General features: G+C 42.8%; 1 protein-coding gene across 1 annotated transcript in view; it reads left to right on the top strand.

The window, feature by feature from the left end:
- Positions 1 to 1,352: 1,352 nt before the first annotated feature.
- LOC145407760 (putative glutamate receptor) overlaps positions 1,353 to 22,047 on the top strand; it is a 55,082-nt gene continuing 34,387 nt past the window's right edge. Inside the window, exons 1-3 of the mRNA XM_080278634.1 lie at positions 1,353 to 1,473; positions 13,939 to 14,180; positions 19,459 to 19,643. Of these exons, the coding sequence (XP_080134760.1) occupies positions 13,946 to 14,180; positions 19,459 to 19,643 (420 nt within the window). The 5' untranslated portion in view covers positions 1,353 to 1,473; positions 13,939 to 13,945. The remainder of the gene's footprint in view (positions 1,474 to 13,938; positions 14,181 to 19,458; positions 19,644 to 22,047) is intronic.

Genomic DNA, 22,047 nt, shown 5'->3' with positions numbered 1-22,047 from the left:
ATACTGTTCTTGTGAGATACTCCCTCTGAAAAAATAAACTGTAGTCAAACCACAGACTCATCTTTATCTTTCTCCTGCCACCCACGACAAGAATAACGAACATTTTCTCCTTAAAATCCCTACAATCTAACACACTTTTGGAAATGCTCGGCGACGATATTTTACTTTTTATTTTGGGAAAACCTAAAGACAAGGGAGGGTGGGGGGGGGTCTTTCCAATTCCTTCTCCCTAATTTTGCTTTTCAGTTACCTCTACCACAGGCAGCAAAACAAGTGTGAAGTATTCTTTTCCTTCGTCGCAAAAGAATAGATTATAGATGATTAGAGGAGGTAATGCGTGTACAGTAGTCTTAGACTGGACTATCATATTCTTCGAACATGATGGGTTAGATAGAGGCATATTTAAACCCTCTGCTACTAGACATAATTTCAAAGTGAATCAAAACGTCATGTGGTGGTAATATTAGAAATAATTCATCGTAGTTAAGGGGATAATGATAACCACCTTCACTGTACTATACTTCATTCACTTTAATTTGACTCAAATTTTCGTCCTTTTGTACTTAACACGTAGCTCAGTGGCAGAACAAAGACAATGCTATGACTCTACATCCTTTCACTAGCATTCCTTCGTGACTAGCACCATATTCTAGTCTTTATCTCTAGATATACAGTAGCTCAGCATTCAGGATTAAAAGATGGCACTTTGAGGTATAGTTAATGTGAACAGAACATACCAAAGGTCAGAATCACAAACAAACATACGATCAGCTCCGACTGATTTGTGTTTGCCATATCTCCCATCCTCCCTACAGAGTATGCAGAGTCTTGCCATATCTCCCATCATCCCTACAGAGAGTACAGTCTTGCCATATCTCCCATCATCCCTACAGAGAGTACAGTCTTGCCATATCTCCCATCATCCCTACAGAGAGTACAGTCTTGCCATATCTCTCATCATCCCTACAGAGAGTACAGTCTTGCCATATCTCCCATCATCCCTACAGAGTGCAGAGTCTTGCCATATCTGCCATCATCCCTACAGAGTGCAGAGTCTTGCCATATCTCCCATAATCTCTACAGAAACACATCCCAGTTATCAGAGCAAAAGCACAGTGGGTTACGTCTGTTTTTTGCAGAAGTTTAAGGAATGATCTGCCAGTCTTCTCATGTCTCTAGCTTTTCCTGCAAAAAGAAATGTGAGGTTTGACCAGGAATCCATTGTCCATCTCTCTCTGTCTCTGTCTGTCTGTCTGTCTCTGTCTCTGTCTCTCTCTCTCTCTCTCGTTTTTACATTCCTTCCCCAGACCCGCTGAAGGACATGCAAAGACACACCTTCAACGTGGCCACCGTCTCCTACTTCCCCTACATCGACTACGAGCGTCACACCCAGCAGAGAGGCACCACCGTCACGCCGAAGGACTCACTCAACATCAGGATTCTCTACGCACTTGCAGACGCACTCAATTTCACGTAAGATCCTCAATTTTGCCTATGATTCTCACTTTAATGCAAGATTCTCAGTTTCCTCTAAGGTCCGAAACTGTCAACCTCAGACCCATTTTCACATAATATTTCGAACTTCACGTATGATCCTAAATTTCGCGTAAGATCCTCAATTTCGCGTAAGATTCTCAGTTTAACGCAAGATTCTCAGTTTCTCCTAAGATCCTCAACTTTCAACCTCAGACTCAATTTCTCGTGAGATCCCCAGTTTCACGTAAGAATTTAAATTTTGCGTAAGGTCCTCAATTTCACACAAAGTTCTCAAGATTTTCGTAAGTTTCTCAACTTTACCATTTCAGGTGGTCTCCTCATCTGTCACCTGCACATGTAAGATCCCAAATTTTTCATAGGATCCTAAATTTCACGTAAGATCCTAGATTTCACGTAAGATCCACAGTTTCTCATAAGATCCGCAACCACCATTTCAGGCAGAATCCTCATCTTTCGCCCAAAGACCCACTATCATGTAAGATCCTAAATTTCGCGTAAGATAATCGGTGCATGAGACAGTAAAGGAGATGAAAACATGGAAAGCTGCAGGTATGGATGGGTGTGCTGTGGAATGCCTGAAAGGTGGTGGAGCGGCTATTGTTTACTGGTTAGTAAGATTGTTGAATGTGTGTTTTGTGAAAGGTATGGCCAAGTGCTTATGTGGTCCCGTTGTATAAAGGTAAGGATGATAAGTATAAATGTACTAACTTTAGGGGTATAAGTCTGTTGTGTGTTGTAGGTAAGGTGTATGGCAGAGTGTTCATTAAGAGAGTTAGAGAGGGTACTGAGAGAATGATTGGTGATGAGCATTGTAGCTCTAGGAGAGGGATGGAATGCGTGGATCAGGTGTTTGCTGTGAGGCAGGTGTGTGAAAAGTATTTAGTGAAAGTAAGGTTGTGTTTTGGGCGTTCATGGGTTTAGAGGAAGCGCATGATAGAACTGATAGGGAGGCTTTGTGGCCTGTTTTAAGATTGTATGGACTTGATGGTAGGTTCCTAAAAGGAGTGAAAAGTTGTCATGTAAATAGCAGAGCGTGTAAGAGTGGGAAATACTGTGAGTGAATGGTTTCCCGTGAGAGTGGGGCTGCGGCAGGGATGTGTGATGTTGCCTTGGTTGTTTAATATTTATATGGATGGTGTTGTAAGCGAGGTGAATGTAAGAGTGCTAGGTGGAGGTCTGAGTCTGGTGAATGTTGATGGTAGAGAGTGGAATCTGAAGCAGCTGCTGTTTGCAGATGATACTGCATTGGTGGCTGATTCAGGGGAGAGACTGAGACAGTTGGTAGGGGAGTTTGGAAGTGTGTGTGAAAGGAGGAAATTGAAAGTAAATGAGAACAAGAGTAAAGTGATGAAGTGTACGAGGTTGGTAGATGGTAGGAGGATGAATATAGTTTTGAATGGTGAGTTGCTTGAGAAGGTAGAGTGTTTTAAGTATTTAGGGTCACATGTTGCTGTGGATGGAAGAATAGATGCAGAAGTGAAGTTTGGAATGAATGAACTAGGAATGGTGCTGGGAGGAATGAAAAAAGTGTTTAGATGTCGTTCGTTTAGAATGGATAAAGAGAAGGCTGTATGAGAGTGTTGTGGTACCGCCTGCGTTATATGGGGCTGAAACATGGAATATGGGTGTAGCAGAGAGGAAAAGTTTGAATGTAATGGAGATGAGGTGTCTGAGGAGTATGTGTGGAGTGACGCGTATGGATCGAGTGAGAAATGATGAAGTGCGAAGGAGAACTGGAGTTGTACGGAAGATGGCTAATCGAGTTTAGCAGACGGTGTTGTGATGGTTTGGGTATATGGGGAGAATGGATAATAAGCGATTGGTGAAAAAGATAACTAGATCTGATGTGAGAGATGTAAGGGTGAGAGGAAGACCACGAATAGGAAGGATGGACAGTGTGAAGAGAGTGTTGGATGCGAGAGGGATGTCTGTTGAGCAAGGAAGAGTGGCTGTGCGTGATAGAAATGATTGGAGAGAAACTGTGAATGAATAAATGATGACACAGCCCTGAGGGGATATTCTCCGGCATTCGGTCTGATCAGCTGATCAGGTCAGGTGCGGGTAAGGAGATGGGTTCATTATGATGTGGCAGCGGTAAACCAGCTCTGCTGTCGGGCCCTGCTGTGGATGTTACTGATTGCACTGCGCAGTTGACCCTTGTGTGGTGTGATGCGGTGAGGATCTGTCCCTTCTCCCCTTTGCGGCTAAGTTGCGAACGAATGTGTTTGAGTGGATGGGTAAATTGGGTGTGTCGTCCTGTCTCGGCTATCTCTCTTTCCCTGGGGGAAGCAGCCTAGGTAGATAGATAGATAGATGATCCCCAGTTTCATGCAATAACCAGAGTTTCACGTAAAACCCTCATGCAAGACCCCTAATATTACGCTGAATTCTTAGTTTCGTGGGAGATCCTCAATCATTTTATATTAAGATTCTATATTTCATAATGACAGGCTACTCTACTGTCATCCATAGACCCATCATTGATCTTCAGTACCTCGAAAGACCCTCAGTTACACGAATGATCCTCAGCTTACTGGCACACACACACACACACACACACACACACAGCTTCACGAATGATGATATGAATGCGTTTTTTATGTTTTGCTGGTCAAGGGCATCTGATGATGTAGTTGGTGTACACTGGAGTAAAACAGAAGATAGAAAGAAGGTGTAGCGCAGGCGGGGTCCGATGGTATCCTATTTGATTAATATAGATCCTGATGTTCCGAGGTAATTTATCTGTTATTATGTATGCTAACAGTACTGAATAGGAAATGTCAAGCAAGCCATATGCATGCCATCCAGGAGAAACCAGTTGTATCGACGTAGGGTAGAACTATGTGGGATTTTGCAGTAGCCATCGTCTGTAGTGCCAGATTGTTTCGCGCAACGTGTGCACCTATACTTTTTCGATCCACTGTACAATCGGAATCAAGTCTTGTCTCTCCATGAACTCTAAAAATCAGTGTGGTGAATCCGCAGCACTTGACACTGATGACTTTATTTAACCATAGACCAAAGTCGTCAGTGTTGGCTGCTACAAACTCACCTCACTAATTGTCAAAGTCCGTGGAGAGAAAGAGGCCAAGTGACAAGACTTTTGATGCCGACTGTATATAATAAGTATGGATGAGTAATACATGCTTAAAACTTTGTCAGAATTTGTGAGATATGACTAAACGTTAGTTTAGTATTATTTAAGCCTGTTGTATTGGATGCAGTCTTCTTTCAGTAATTTGGAGCCCCAGATGTGTAGGAAGATTATTGACTTAAACTGTACGGCGATGTTACCAAGGGTTTTCTAGTACCGTACTGAATAATTTTTCCGATTGGTTCAGTTTCATTATATTTGTGGTGTCGTGTTTTGAAAGTAAGTGTGGGTATGGGTTAAGTGATAGTTTTGAAAGGGAAGGTGACTGTGCTGGTGTTAATGTAGGAGTTTAAATTCTCAGGTTTAGTAAAAGAATATAGAAATAATCGTATACGTGCAAAGGCAGTTGAAAGTGGTGGCCGGTATAACAGACTTCTGACAGCGGAGGATGGAAGAAGATTGCATGGTGTGCAACTGAAAACATTGACGTACGAGTGTGAAAATTTTCTGTGGTATGATCACGAAAACAAGAGATAAAACAAGAAGCGATGCCAAGGCACAGCAAACCCGTGCTCAGCAGACATTTAAATGCTGACTTATAAACACAACAGGATATCTAGTCAAAGATGCCACATATCAAATTTGGAGTAAATCGGATGAAAATTGACGATTTTAAGTTCATCTGAAATTTTAGGACCGACTCACCTGACACTGACCCCCCTATTGCTAACTGGGGGTTGGCCCCCCTGATGTAATGAGTCATGTTATAGGATGCAGATTTGAAAGATGCCCTTTAGGTTTGGGTTTCATGTCGACATGACGATTTGCAAGGAGTTATGGCGAAAAAACGATTTTAACCCGTCCCCGTTTTTTTTTTTTTTTTTTTTTTTTTTTGGTACAGCACAGTGACTATGGAAAATAAATTCTTGGTGTTTGAAAATAAAGCACTTAGAAGAATATTAGGAGTTAAGTGGTGGGAAAGGATACCAAATAGTAGAATTAGAGAAATAACGGGAGTGCAGCCGATCGATGAATATGTTAGATTCTCACGATGGAAGTGGCTAGGACATGTGTATAGGAGACAGGGAATAGTACGAGGTACACCAGGGTGGGTGGCACTTGGTAGGAGAGGTAGAGGAAGGCCAAAAGAGACGTGGGTGAGGACAATGAGACGGGAAGCTGGAGATGAGTGTTGGGGAGATCTTGAGGAGTTAGCACAAGATAGGATGTGGTGGTGTGAGTTCATCGAGGCCCTATGCATCCCCGAGGGTGCCACAGGAAATGACTGATTGATTGATTTTTTGGCGCTACTGCCTGGGCCTTGGCCCAATTTAGCCCAAAATTTAATCAGGTGATCAGAAGGTCATAGCCCATCATCCCTGTATTTTTATTCGTAATCGCACAATAGTTTTCGCGTAAAGTTGTTAACAGATAGGCAGACAGAAGGAGAGACAGACAAACAAACAAACAGGCAAACCGAGTGAAAACAATACCCGTCCCCGGGCCCCTCCGGGGCGGGGACGGGTAATAAGTGGAAATGAGTCTCGGGAAATGTATATTGAATGTGTAAAGTGAACGGCATACAGCAGGACATGTGATTCACGAAAGATGAGAAGTAAGGCTCTCTTTCAATAACAGAGATAATAGAGTAGAAGGTAAAGGGTTTAGATGCTGCGGTTATAGGGAGAAAATGGGTGCATATAGGAGGGTAACAGGGATATATAGGAGTGAGTCTGAAGGTGAGAGGTGTGGCAAGCCTCAGCTGTCTAAGGCGAGACTGAGCAAACGCTTCACTGTGTCCCTACTTTCTCGGTACTCATTTCAGAGCCAAAGGCGGCTGTTGTGCTCTTGAACTTGAATCTTCAGAATTCTCCACTCTCTGGCTTCGGCTGTCCTGTCATTCTTGACTAAATATATCTGTGCTGTTTGCTTATCCCCCAGTTCTACTGATTATGGAAAATTCGTTGGCTAGCTTACTTTCTAAGATGGAACACATCCTATCGAGTTCTCCTTTTTCTGAAATCTCCATACAAAGTGATTTCAGTGTTCACAACCACCTCTGGGTCTCCTCTCCTTTCACTGATCCACTTTGTGAACAAGCCTACATCTTTTCTATTCTTAACCCTTCGTTAGTCCTGTGGGGTATTCAAACGTGGTAAGTCTGGTGAAGTGTTACAACACCTTAATACAAAAATACATGTAGTGTTACTAACATGTAAAATATATTCATACTGCCGCTTCAGCAAATCTTTGCAATCACTAATGAAAAAACTGAATGCCTTGTAGGTGGTGTTTATTAATATATGATAATAAAATACAATAAATTATAAAATCAGTAAAAAAATAACAAATGGACTCATATCTCATTTGTCAGGTAAACACGCACAGGGAAATACATTTTGTGATTTTTAAATCAGTATAATAATAAACAACATGCAAAAATAAGTTAAAAAACCGATCTATATCACAATATGATCTAAATGGGATGACTGGACACCCCAGGGGGGGGGGGAGGAAGTGTCCCTCTCTCTCACTACAGCAGAAGCAGGACTAGACCAATTCACATGCTCCCTCCCTTCACTGAATCAGGAGAGTGCTGGAACGGAGAGAAGTATTCGAATTACAGGCTAGGAAATATGAGCTTTAAAAAAAAAAAATTCGGGTGCCAAAACACCCCACCTGACTAACGAAAGGCTAATGACTTAGAGCAGCTGGTACAGCACCATATTTGTATCCCAGACCACCTTGGAGAGTTCCAACATACTTGACCTCTTCTTTATATCTAATCCTTCTGCTTATGCTGTTAATCTTTCCTCTCCTTTGGGCTCCTCCAGTCACAACAGTATTACCTTAACCTGTCCTATTGCTCCAGTAAGGCCTGTAGATCCTCCCAAGAAGCGGCGGCTGTGGCACTTTGGAGCTGTTGATTAGGAGGCCCTCAGGCAGTACTTCTTTAATTTTCCCTGGAATGATTATTGTTTCCGTGGCCGAAAGCCATCTGTGTGTGCCTTGCTCATTACGGTGGTTATTCTTTCCGGCATGGAAACATACATTCCTTTCTTATATCCTGTGACTAATGAAAAAAAAAAAAAAATTGGTTTAAGCACGCTTGTTCTAATGCTGTCCACAAACAAATTGCCTCCATGTTACCCGGTCCCCCGCCATTTCACTGCCCTGCTTCCAGCGCACCCCCCCCCCTCTCTCATATACCTCTCCATCCCATCCCTCTATCTCATCCTTGCCTCCCCCTCCCTTTTCCCCCCACTCCACCTCACTCACATACACTCTCCTCGTTAGTCTCTCTCTTCATCCTCTCCAAATGACCAAACCACCCCAGTGTATTTCTTTTAATGCTATCTGTCACATTCACATCCATACCACAACGCTCCTTCACTTCCTCATTTGTCAGTCACTTTCCATGTAACTCCACATGCACCTCTCAGATAACTCATTTCCACTGCTCTCACTCTTGACTTGTGTCATTCCAACAATGTCCAAGCGTCACTTCGATACCTTAGAGTTGGTATCACAATACTGTCATGCAGCGACTTTTTTACTTCCATGCACGCTTCCCTGTTTCTTATCACTGCTTTCAAAGAACCAGCAACCTTGCTTCCTCATTGTACCCTTTCAAGCACTTCAACCTCCGAAGTTCCATCCTTGCTCATCACACTACGTAAGTGTCACGGGGTTTTTAAGAGTATGCAATATTAAAGAATAATATTCAATAATACTTGAGAACAGGACAAAGAATTGACTTGTGAAAATCAAGCAATTATTACTTTATGCCGGCTTACTTCGCCGATTCTCTAAGGACGAGAATTTATAAACTTTCTCAACAGTACACAGCAGAGACTAATTACTCACAAATGCTGTTTGTTAGTACTGCTAGCCTCACGAGAAAGTGACTCCACTCCTGACAATAACGAACGCTATGAATGATAAGCAGGTTCTTGCTGATGCATTAACTCCTGGTTGCACAACGGATTTTAATGCAAAGCGTTTATGCAAACTAGGAGCTATAAGTGAAATAAGCTTGTGGAGAAATAAAACACGAGTTTACATTACATTAAGCTCAAGAGAAAAGAACTGTAAATTTATTGATTACAATGAGATAAATTTACGTTACATGTTTCATTATGAATTAAAAAATAAGAACACACTCACTCGCTCACTCAAAAGCTAAGCTCTTAAACCTAGGAAAATACGAAAAGAAAAATACTGGTCAGAGAGTGGGCTAAGCGGGAACTGGGCGTCGTTGCTGAGGAAGGACTCTGCCTCGCTAGGCCTCTCGCCGATTCACGCTAGGTGGGAATTCAGGAACTGGACAACGGCAGCGGAGGGAACTGGGCGTTGGCTGAGGAAGGACGCTGCCACACACACTGCTCCGGCCCAATCAAACCTGCTTCCACGACGCTCAAATCCTGACTGAGTTCAAATTGTGAGAGAGGGAGGCGAGACTGGGCCATACTTGCTAACGGCTAACACAAAGAGAGTGAGCGAAACACGCCTATAACAAATCACTCAGCGGAGGTGCTAATGTCGCGCACAAGGACGATCACTTATGAAACAGTGAAAAATGGTTCTGAAAACACTCCCGACTGAGTAAATACAGGGATGGTTAAACTGAGTGATAAATACTGGGATTCCACTAGAATTCGCGGTATCCCACCAAAGTTTAATATCACGAGTTTATTTAAATACTGAATCGCGCCAACTCGTGACAGTAAGTACTGAAATGCACTCACATTTTCCATTTCCTCATCATCCAACAACACTGCACATCCAGTCATATCATTTCTCTCGAAGACTATAACTTCACTTTTCCATATATTCACCTTTAGATTCCGTTTCTTACACACTCTTCTAAACTCATTCACCAAGCCTTGCAGTTCCCCTTCGTCTTCAACAGTACAGTATCATCTGCAAACAATAGTACAGGGAGTATCCAAACGTTGCCCTCTCATTAGAGCCGCCCCAACATCCACTGTGCTGCCTTGTATCTCTTTAATAACCCCATCCATATACAAATTGAATAACCATGGAGACATGACCCATCCCTGTTTCAGTCCAACATTCAAATAGAAAAATTCATTCAATTTACTATCCACACGCATTGCAGACTTGGCCCCTCTTACTCTTCAGGGCATTCAACAAATTCCTATTTACTCCATATATTCTTAATATTTTCCACATTCCTTGTCTATCCACCCTGCCATATGCTTTTCCTCAAATCCATGAAAGCCAAATACAGCTTCTTTCGCTTCTCCAAAAACTTTTCCACTAAAGACCTAAGAATGAATATCTGATCTATGCAAACTATTCTCTTCCTAAAACCTCCCTGTTCTTCACCAACTAATTCCTTTGTCAATAAGTATCCTGCTACAAAATTTTCCTCTACGCAATGAAGACAAGTGCCACTATGATTGCCACACACTTCTTTTTCCTCTTTTCCTTTGCACAGGGGAATAATTATACCTGACTTCCAATCCTCCGGGACTCTACATTCCTATTAGGCCAATTTGCACACCTTCCATAGCCATTTTACTATTATTTTTTCCCCATGCTTCAGCATTTCACCACACACTCCATCAATTCTTGGGGCTTTCCCCATTTTGACTTTCTTCATTGCTTCCACTACTTCCATCCAACTGAATTCTTCCTCTCTTCTCACGTCCTACTGTTCTCCCTTCCAATCCCCAGCCACTTATCGTCGGATCACTTTCGTTCTCTATGTTAAACAATTCATTAAATTGTTCTCTCCTTCTGCTCAGTTTTTCCTCCTACTCCACTAGCAATCTACCATTTTTATCTTTCACACCCCTAGTAACTTCTTTGCCACCCTATTTAACTCTACCTCATTCCAAAACATTTTCTTACTTTCTCTCCACTTTATACTCAAATTCTTTCCAAATTCCTCAATCACTCTCTTCCTACTCTCTCTTACTAATCTTTTCACCTCTCTTTTCCTCTACATATAACTCTCTCTTCCATCTCTCAACCCCTTCCATACCCCTGCTTCCCATCCACTCACTATATGCTTTCTCCTTTTGTGACACAGCTTGTCTCACCTCTTCATTCCACCACGCTGTTCCTTGTACCTTTTTTCTTCCCTTCACTCCACACACCACCCCACATGCTGCACAGATTTTTTCTATCTTGTACGCACTTTCCACCTCCCCCAGTTGCTCAAAATCATATTTACCTAATCGTTCCTCCACTTCTCTCTTATATTCTGCCTTTTTTCCATCCTCTTGGAACCTTCCTATCTTCTCCCTGCTCTTCCCTCCTTTTATTACTCAGCTGCATTTGTACCTCGACTTTCACCATCAGCAGATGGTGGTCAGAAAGTCCACTCCCCCAGCATCTGTATGCTCTTGCATCCATTACACACCTTCTTTTTTTTGTCATCCACACACACACATACACAATGAATCATTACTTCCGTTCGTTCAGTTCACCATCCACCCTTTTCATCACTTGCCACGTATACCTGCGGATCATTTTGTGTCTGAAGAGGGTATTGGCTATCACCAACCTCCTCCCCAATGTCCACTAGAGCACAGCCATTCTCATCCACTTCTGCAGGCACACCGCACTCACCAACTACTCCATCCACCTTTACATTCCCTACTTTTCCATTCATATCTTGAAGCAAAAACACTCTCTCATTCCGTTCAAACTTTTCCATGCACGCTTCCACATTTGCCCGGAACACTTCTTTCACTATCTTGCGCTGGCCTATACACACAATCACCCACATTTTTTTGTCCTACTTTCAGTCCTACCCACACAATCCTTGAGCCACCGATCCATACTCTCTTATATTCTCCTTCTGTTCTCTGGTCTGCTAAAAACAATTTCATTTGTACTAAACACTCTGAAGTCTCCGACTGAAATTCTCCCCGCTCCTTTTGGCACCTTGCCAAAAGCCTATCTGACAACTTTACCTCATCATCCTTCCCTCCTCTTTTCCACTCTGTTGGCTCTGTACTATAGCTATTTCTTCTACTGATAAAGCAGAACTCTTCACTCAAACTTTCTCCTCCAATTCCGCCTTAGATGATTCCAGTGCTGTTCCTCCATCACTTCCCCCCTCTGACTTCCTCATGGCTGCCATTAAATTTTCTTCAGTTGATGTATATTCTGTATATTCTGCCATTACTGGTCTTAATACTAACAAGACATATGGGCCTGATTGGACGCCTCCTGTTGTCCTCAAGAACTGTGCTTTTGTGCTTACACCCTGCCTAGGTAAACTCTTGCCAAGCCTGTCAACTTGTACGTTTCCATCTTGCTTGAAATTTGTACTCATTCAGCCAGTCCCAAAGATGGGTGACCATTCCCAGCCCTCTAACTATCGCCAAATTGCTTTAACATCCTGTATTTCAAAGGTTTTTGACTGTACTTTAAACAAAAAACAACCTTCTTTTAGATCGTCAGTATGGGTTCCATCAGGGATGCTCCACTAGTGATCTTCCTTTCAGACTCCTAGTCATCCTCCTTTCGGGACTTTGGCGAAAGCTTTCCCATTGCATTTGACATATCAGAGGCTGTCGATCGAGTGTGGCATAAATCTTTCCAAGCCGCCCTCTTATGGTTTCTATCCTCTCTATGCCTTCATGTCTAGCTTTCTTTCTGGTCGTTTTATAGCTTCAGTTATAGACGGCCACCGTTCTTCTGCTAGAGCTATTAATAGTGGTGTTCCTCAAGGCTCAGTCCTATCACCAGCTTTTCCTTCTATTCAACAATGACTTTCTAAGCTGTACATCTAACTCTATCCACTCATGCGCTGATGACTCCAGCCTTCACCCTTCCATTTGCTTCCACAGTGCCCATCGCAGCAGTTACTTCAACAAACAAGGGATGAGGCTATGACACACCTAATGTCGAACTTGGCTCAAATCTCTGATTGGGTTTAAAGTGATCTTGTTTTTAGCGCATGAAAAACTCACCAATATCCTCTTATTTTAAACAGTATCCATCTCAACCTTGCATCATCTTTAGGCATACTTGGGGTTTTATTCTCTCGGGATTTATCTTGGAAAGATCATATTACCTCTCTTATAAAATCTGCGCCCAAGAGATTAGGTGTGCTAAGTCGACTCTGTTGCTTTTTTACCCCTGCACAGTTGTCATCTTTACATATGGGTTTTATTCGCCCCTGGGTGGAGTCCAACTCTCATATATGGGGAGGCTTCCCACATACAGCTCTTCTCAACAAGGTGGAGTCAGAGTTTTTTCGTCTCATTAACTCTCCTCCTCTTACTGGCTCCCTTCATCCTTTGTCTCTTCACCGCTCTATTGCATCTATATCTATCTTCTATATCTGCTTCAATGGTCACTGCTTTTCTGATCTATCTGTTTGCATCCCTCCACCACTACGGTGGACGCATAGCACCAGTGAAATAACAAACTCTCATCCCTTTTCTGTCCACCTGTCTAATGCAAGAGATAACCTCTGGAACTGTCTCCCTCTGTCGGTATTTCCTACTACCTGTGATCTCCAGTCGCTCAAACGAAGTGTGTCCAGGCATCTCGAAATGAACGGATCTTGAATTTGGCTCTCTGTTGTCTTGTTTCTGTTTTTCTCGGAGGGAACAGTCTTGCAGCTCCTGGCCTTCGGCTCCTTCTTTTTTGCATTAAAAAAAGGTGGATGGATATGGAAAACGAGTGTATGAGAAAGCGAGAGTCATGGATACTATACCTGCAGCCAGGCAACTTGTCTCTTAAGCCCTGCCCGCTATCCACTGCCAGGAGAGTGTGAGGCTATGGATTTGAGGCCATGACTTAAGAAGGGGCGCGGCTTTTGAAACAAATTGTCTGACGGCATTTTATTATGAGGCTAGAAACGTGATATACGCTCTAGCTGACTGAATGACACATTTACTGAGGAGAGCTTGACAAGGGTGTGGAACCCCTTTTTTTAGTTTGACAGTTAACTGACTTTATATGGACAATGTGTGAGCTCATTAGTACAAATATGAGCTCGTTAGTACGATTAAAAATGTTCAGGTGGAGAGGCTTTTGAGATGTAGCTTGAAAGTTGTATGAATGACTGTCTGGCTCATTTAATTGGGGATGTTGTTAACAGATCTTCATGATTCGTTCTTTCTCTTTCCTTGTTTCTGGAACGTATTTCACCGCATCATTACGTGGAAAATAAAACTGAAAAAAGTTATGGCTCATGATGGTGCTGAATTACATTAGAGTGATAATTGTGATGATTATTCCTGATTATTTTTTTTCTAATAGTTTCTGTAATTTTTATACCTGAAAGTATAAAGTAACTTCGTAAGATGCATGTAATTAAGTAGAAAATTCTCTCTCTCTCTCTCTCTCACTAGCTACGACATGCGCGAGGATCCATCTCGTTCCTTCGGCAACCTTGAGAGTGACGGCCAGTACAGCGGCATGATGGGCCAACTGCAGCGTGAGGATGCCGACTTCTGCACCATCTTGGCCCCAACCCCAGGCCGCCTCAAGGTCGTCGATTACCTTAGACTCTCTCCCTCCGATTACTTTGTCATCACCTCCCTCAAACCAGGCGTTCTCCCTGCCAGCCTGGCGCTTATTCGACCCTTTTCACGTAGGTTTCAATTTTTTTTTTTTCTAAGACAGTTTTTGGTGCCTTGCTTTAACAGTTTTTTTCCTAGTTGAACAGAAACATTCATGCATCATCATCATCATCATCATCATCTTATATTTTTGCATTTTGTACACAGACACAGACTCAGACAGACAGACATTCAGACAGACACACATAATTATGTATGTATATATATATATATATATATATATATATATATATATATATATATATATATATATATGAATAAATAATGAATATAAATATAAACAGATAAATAAAGAAATTAATTAATTAATATATATATACTCTATTTGCATTAAACACATTTATAAATAAACTTATAATTAAAATCAGTATCTATCTATCTATCTATCTCTATCTGTCTGTCTGTCTGTCTATCTGTCTCTGTCTGTCTGTCTGTCTGTCTGTCTGTCTGTCTGTCTGTCTGTCTCTCTCTCTCTCTTTCTCATTATGGAGTAGGCTGTTACACCATCCGATCAGGGCGGTCCTCCTGAGGAGGATGGGAATGCTTATGACAGGGAGAGCTGGAACTCCTTTTGCACTAGTGATCAGGATATCCCGACCATCCCTCTTTGTTGACCTTTTTCAGTGTGACACTAGCACGGAAAGTGGTCCAGCATACTCCCCCAAATACTTTTCCTTTACTATCTCATGCACTACTTTACATGCACTTTACATGCCATACAACGTGCCTTACTTTGTCACAAGGGTTGACACCAACAAGATTATGCAGCCAGAAAACTTTTCCCCTGCTGCCAAGTGGCGGACCTGAGGGGAGGCGTGGCACGGTGTCCACCAGGGCAGTTTTGGGACTGGAATGGGACAGGGCTCGGCTCTGTGCCAGAAGTGCAGGGCAATGTGGTTCCCAGGCTGCTGCTTCCATCCAACAGAGAGGGGCCTGAACCTGTGAGTAGCACCACAAGAGGCTGGCCTATCAGTGGGTGTATACTGGCAGTGCAGTTACAGTGCCAAGGCACACTTGGAGGGTGTCCCTGTAGCTCTCCTGGCAGGGTGAGCCAAAGCCACTGACAGCCACTGGCCGTGGCTGATGGGCTATGGGCCCTAGGTTCCATGGGTGGACTTAAAACTATGACAAAAATGAGGAAAAAAAAAAAAAAGCCTGCGGAAATCAAATCACCCAAGGGGTTCAGAGTGGCATCATGGAATGTTGGTAGTTTGAAGAGTAGAGCGGGGGGAAGTAGTAGAGAATCTGAGGAGGTGGGTTAATGTGTGTTGTATACAGAGAGTCAGGTTCAAGGGAGAGTCAGCCAGGATGATTGCCGGGAGGGACTGTAGGTATGGCATAAACGTATAATACGGATACTCGTATAGTGGTGTGGATGTTCTGATTGCAGAGGTATGGGTGGAATGTGTCATGAACGAAATGAGAGTGAATAAAAAGATTATAGCAGTAAAAATATTGTTTGGTAAACTCATGATTTCAAGCTATATCGGCATATGGTCCACAGGTTGGCTTGGATGATATAGAAAAAGATAGATTTTGGGATGACTTTATATATGTGGTTGGTGGTATGGGGGATGATGAGATTGTAGTTTTCGGTGCCTCTTTACTTGGTCATGTGAATGAAGAAGCTCAAGGATGTGAAGGGGTACATAGGGGATTTGCATATGGTACGAGGATTACATATGAGGAAAGGATACTCGAATCTGGGGAGGCAATGAACATGATTGTGTGCAACACACATTTTTGGAAGAGAAAGTATAGGCCGATTTCATTAGAAGTCTTGGGGTAATAGTAGCCAGTTTGGCTATTTCCTGGTCAGGAGGGCTGATAGGAGGTTGGTGAAGGATGTAAAGTTATTGGAAGCGAAGAGTGTGTGCAGCAACACAATATACTGATACGAGATAGGGTGCTTAAGGAGCGGGCGATGAAGAAGAGGATCTAAGCACCTAGGAGGAAAATTTGGAAGTTGAAAAACCAAGATGTACAGGATAACTTCTTCAGTAAGATGAGTAGAGTAGTGGCTGAACAGGGTGCTGCTGACAGAAGTTTTAATGAACAGTACAGAGCTCTCAAGAACAATCTCTTGAGAGTTACTGATTCAGTGAGTGGATGGGCAAGAGGACCCCCAAAACATAAGGTAACATGGTGGTGAGATGAGGATGTAGAAGCCGCAGTTAAGAAGAAACGACGACTTTTTCGGAAATGGAAAAGGGGTGGTAACACAGAGAAGTTCTAGGCCACTAAGGTAGGGCTTGAAAGGAGGTATACAGAGCAAAATCTGAGTCTTTGAGACTTTTACCGGATAACATAAATAGTGCTGAAAGGAACAGTTTGATATTTAAGGTGGCAAATCAGATGAAAAGGGAAAGCAGGGATATCATAGGTGAACAGTGTGTGAGGAATGCAGAAGGAAAAGTAGTGGTGAACAATGAAAATATTAAAGATGCTTGTAGAGAGCTTTATAACCGGCTGCTGAATGGGGAGTTTGACTGAAACATGAAAGGTTTGGAGGCAGCAGATAGTGTTTGGTCCTTGGTCTTTGACTGAATTATGAGCAGGGCTATAGGCAGAATGCAGTTAGGGATGGTGGCGGGTGTGCCTGGGTTGACAGCTGAAATGTTGAAGGCCTCAGGAGATATAGGAGTGAGTTTAATTACTGATTTGATAAATTCTATTATATATGGGTTGTCCCAGATGACTGGCGGGAGAGTGTGACTGTGTATGTGTATAAGAGGAAGGGTGAAGCCTTGGAAAGAGAAATTATGGAGGCAAAAAACTTTTGGACCAGATAATGAAGCTTCCTAGAAAGTATGATAAAGGAAAGAGAGAATACTAATGAGATGCAGTGTGGGTTTATACCAAGCACAGGGATCACTGATGCTATATTCATTGACTGACAGCTCAAGAAAAATATATAAGAAAGAAAAGGGAGTTGTACTTGTTTTTGCTGATTTGGAGAAGGCCTTTGACAGAGGCCCTAGGGAGGTGGTGAAGTGGGCAATGAGAAAGCTTGGGATCAAGGAATGGTCTGTTAACATAGGTATGGCTATGTATGTGGTTGCTTACACCCAGATAGCAGTGAATAATAGATCTGAGTGTTGAGTTTTCCGTGAATGTTGGCGTGCATCAGGGGTCAGTCTTGTGCCCCTTATTGTTTGTCATGGCGCCTGGTGCTCTCTCACGTGATTTCAGAAATGGACTCCCATGGGATATGTTGTATGCTGGTGACTTGGTATTGACTGCAGATAAGGAAAGGGAGGCAATGGAAAAATTTAGGATATGAGAGATGGCATAGGGCATAAGGGTTTCAGAGTAAATACATATAATACAAAAGTAATGATGTCTAGGGCTGGTGGTGGTACTGTTAAAGCAGAGGGAGTAAGGCCGTGTTGCGTGTGTGTGTGTGTGTGTGTGTGTGTGTGTGTGTGTGTGTGTGTGTGTGTGAGTGTGTGTGTGTGTGTGTGTGTGTGTGTGTGTGTGTGTGTGTGTGTGTGTGTGTGTGTGTGTGTGTGTGTGTGTGTGTGTGTGTGTGTGTGTGTGTGTGTGTGTGTGTGTGTGTCCGACTCTGGGCATAGGCTTCACAGCCTGCTCCCAAGGCCCAGCAATCCTCCCACATTCCATACACCTTTACATGCCACCACTTCAGCACTAACATCCACCGTCCATATTGAATACATGCTAGGGCTGTCTCATACAAGACTGGTGTATTGGTATTAGTGGGGGTATTTTTACGACATCTCGGCGGGTCTTCTGGTAGATCAGTAAAGTCTGATTTAATGAAATTTAAATCCTTAAACTGTTCCCTGCCCCAGCGGGGATTTGAACCTAGGTCCGGCATGACTGCAGGCCACCTCTCTACCGATTTGCCACAAAGGTGTGGGATGAAACTACATATTGTGCAGTGTTTGCGATAAGTGGTGCAAAAGAAATGTGGTACTAGAGAAAGACTGCAAAATAATGCTGCTTTCGTGTGTGCGGTGTTGGAGAGGGCACGTGAAGATTGTCAGGCGTGAAAGGATTGATCTTGCTGGAGAGTCTCTTGAGTGTGTGAAGAAGGTTTGTTATTTGGGGGATATGTTATGTGCTGAAGGTGGGGCTGGAGCCAGCTCTGTGGCTAGGGAAAGGAGTGGTTGAAGGAAGTTCAGGAAGCTCTTGCCTCTCGTATCAGTGACAGGGCTCTCCCTTCATGCTTAGGGATTTTTATATGCTGCATGTGTTAAAAATGTAATTATGTAAGGTAGTGAGACCACGGAGGTTAAAGAAAAGGATATTTGTAAGCTCAGGCGTACAGAAATGACAATGATTAGATTAATGTTTTGTGCGTCCATACGAGGAAAGCAAAATTCATAGGAACAAAACAAAGGACGCAACATAGAAATAATAGTCTCATATATGTCAAACAATGTGAGAGCGAACTGTAAAATTAGTGAATGAAATTGCGGTAGTAACTATGGATGTGAGTGAGGTGGAGGGAGAGGGGGAGATCGAGAGTGAGGTGTCCTATTGTGTCCTATTGTGGGCGTAGGCCCACCAGTCCTCCTACATACCACAGACCTCCGCATACCACTGCTTCGGCGCTAACACCCATGTTCATACTGAATACATGCTAGGGCTGTCTCATACAGGACTGATGTACTGATATTAGCGGGGACGTATTTATGATATGTCGGCCGGTCTTATGGTAGATAATAGTAAAGTCTGCCATTAACGAAATTCAAATCCTTAAACTGTTCCCAGCCCCGGCCTGGATTCGAACCCTTTACCACTGGATCAGCAGACTATCTCTCTTTCTGACTCGGCCAGGTATATGATGGAAAGTGAGGTGAGTTTGGAGGGCGGCCAGATTTAGGAGGACAGTGTGACAAAGAGGCTATTTGTTCATGGCCATACAACCTCCGGGATTAACCTCCTCAGTCTAGTGACGTATATTTTGGCTAATCTTATTATCTTCAATCGATTTTAATCAGTTTAGGGAGACTTTTCGAACTGGAGGAGTTAGATACAGCCTTCATAAACCCCTTCACTTCGAGGAGGCCCTTAAGATTAATGAAACAGTCTGGCGAGAGCCAAAACAAATATAAAATACGCAACAGGGGTGAAGACCTTAGAATTCTGGAGATAGATAAGTAGGTTGATAGATAGACAGATAGATAGACAGACAGATAGATAAACAGATAGATAGATGGATAGATAGACAGACAGATAAATAGCCAAAAAGAAATGTATATAGACAGGTAGACTGGTTTCCATTTATTACTATCTCACCACGTCATGACACTCGGTACACAGGTGAGGTGTGGTTGGGTGTGGCGGTGAGTGTGGTGGTGTGGTCGGTGTGTCTGTGGCTGTTGCAGAAGCTGTGGTCTTGGGGCACAGGCCAGCCAGGGGTCAGTCTGGCCACGGCGCTAGAGTATGCCTGGGGCGCACTGCTGGAACACCAACCTGAAGACCCCTCTGTCAACCTCTCTGGACAGGTAAGAAAGTAAATAAGTAAGTACTACTCCTACTACTACTACTACTACTACTACCATCACCACCACCACTAATTGTGTTAGCATTAGTATTAGTATCAATATTAGTGTTAGTATTTGTATTATTATTTTTAATAATAATAATAATAATAATTACAGCAATAATAAAAATAATCTATCTACCTATCTATTGCCAGACGCCTTAATCCCGTAAGGAGTAGCCACAAACAAATTGCCTCCATGTCCTGTCCCCCGCCATTTCACTACCCTCCCTCTAGGTCACAACCCCCTCTCACAATATACCCTCACCATTCTATCTCTCCATCTCATCCTCGGTCTCCCCCTCCCTCCCCCCCTCCACCTCACTCACATACACTCTCCTAGTTTGTCTCTCGTTCTCCATCCTCTCCACATGGCCAAATTACCTAAATGTATTTCTCTTAACGTTTTCTGTCACATTCACATCACAATGCTCCTTCACTTCCTCATTTGTCAATCACTTTCCATGTAACTCCACATGTTCCTCTTAAGTAACTCATTTCCACTGCTCTCACTCTTCACTTGTGTCCTTCCAACAATGTCCAAGCTTCACTTCCATACATTAGAGTTGGCATCGCAATACTATCATGCAGCAACTTATCTCTGCTTTCAAAGAACCAGCAACCTTTCTCCCTTGTTGTACCCTTTCAAGCACTTCATCCTCCAAACTTCCATCCTTACTCATCACACTACCCAAGTACTTAAAGGCACTCACATTTTCCATTTCCTCATCATCCAACCACACTGTATATTCAGTGACTTCATTTCTCTAGAATACCATAATTTTACTCTTCCCTACGTTCACTTCTAGATTCTGTTTCTCACACACTCCCCTAACTCACTGACCAAGTTTTGCAGTTCCCCTTCGTCTTCACTTAATACAGTCTCATCTGCCAATAACAGTACAGGAAGTTTCCAAACGCTACCCTCTTTCATTATGGCTGCTCCAGCATCCACTGCTTTACCTTATATCTCTTTTATAACCTCATCCATATACAGATTGAACAACCAAGGAGACATGACACATCCCAGTTTCAACCCAACACTCAGAATTCAATCCAACATTCAGATAGAAAAATTCACTCAGTTCACTATCCACACGCACTGCAGCCTTAGCGCCCTCATATACAGTCTTCACGGCATTCAACAGCTTCCCATTTACTCCACATATTCTTAATATTTTTCATATACCTTGTCTATCCACTCTGTCATATGCCTTCTCCAAGTCCATGAAGGCCGCCTGCAACTTCTTTCCTTTCTCTAGAAACTATTCCACAAAAGACCTAAGGATGAATATCTGATACCAATACACCAGTCCTGTATGAGACAGCCCTAGCATGTATTCAGTATGGATGGTGGGTGTTAGCACCGAAGTGATGACATGTACAGTAGAGGTGTATGGAATGTAGGAGGACTACTGGGCCTTGGGAGCAGGATGTGAAGCCTATGCCCAGAGCCGGACACAAAAAAAGAAAAAGAAAAAAAAAAGATTACACTACCTCTTCCCTTCCTAAAACCTCCCTGTTCTTCTCCAGCTAATTCCTGTTATTTTCCTATCTCTCTCATTACATATGCTACTATATACTTTGCCTATTACACTCAGGAGACAAATAAATACCCCTATGATTCCTGCACACTTCTTTTCCCCTTTACCTTTGTACAGGGGAATAACTGAGGCGCTGAGTTCATTACCGGGCTAAGCGACTTTTGTCATAAAAGACTTTGTAGTTACTTGTAGTGGAGTTATATATATATTAGACTTGTGGACGAGCGGTTGTTATACTTGAGTAGCTTTGTAAGTAGATAATCTTCTTTCCTATTTGTCGTGCAATGACAGGAGAGGTAAAGAATAGTATGGGACTATTTTTATTTGTCTTGGAAATATTAACAAGTCTTTCACTCACGAGTGAGTTGAGCAGAGTCCCTGTCTCCCTGTCTCGCTCTCTCTCTCTCTCTCTCTCTCTCAAGTTGCTAAGCCCTTCTCCCTGCGACCTGTCTGTTCTATGGCTAGCTTCCTTCTGAGCTCTCTTTCCTAAATTCTGGTGAAACAGGAGACGTATCACGTGTGTTCCCTGTGGATGGAAAGTTCTAGAAGCCTGTGTGTGAGTATGTGTGTATGTGTGTGTATGGTCACTAGGCGCTGTCGTGTGCCTATAAAGCATTCCTTGAGTTAAGAGTGTGTAAGCATGTTTAGCACTGCTCGATTCTTGCAGACACAGTACCTTCTCATCATCCGACTTCCTGCTTCTATCTGTCTCTCTATCTGTCTATTTATCTATCTATCTATTATGATTTGTAATTATAATATGGAGTCCTAACACTTTAAAACTTTGATATCTCGGTAATTTCTTGTGTTATTTTGATTTGT

This window comes from Coenobita brevimanus, chromosome 8 (assembly GCF_032717465.1).
Source record: "Coenobita brevimanus isolate Jiangsu-jjx chromosome 8, ASM3271746v2, whole genome shotgun sequence".
In the NCBI taxonomy this organism is placed as follows: domain Eukaryota; kingdom Metazoa; phylum Arthropoda; class Malacostraca; order Decapoda; family Coenobitidae; genus Coenobita; species Coenobita brevimanus.
This window is presented reverse-complemented; position numbering and strand designations above follow the sequence as displayed.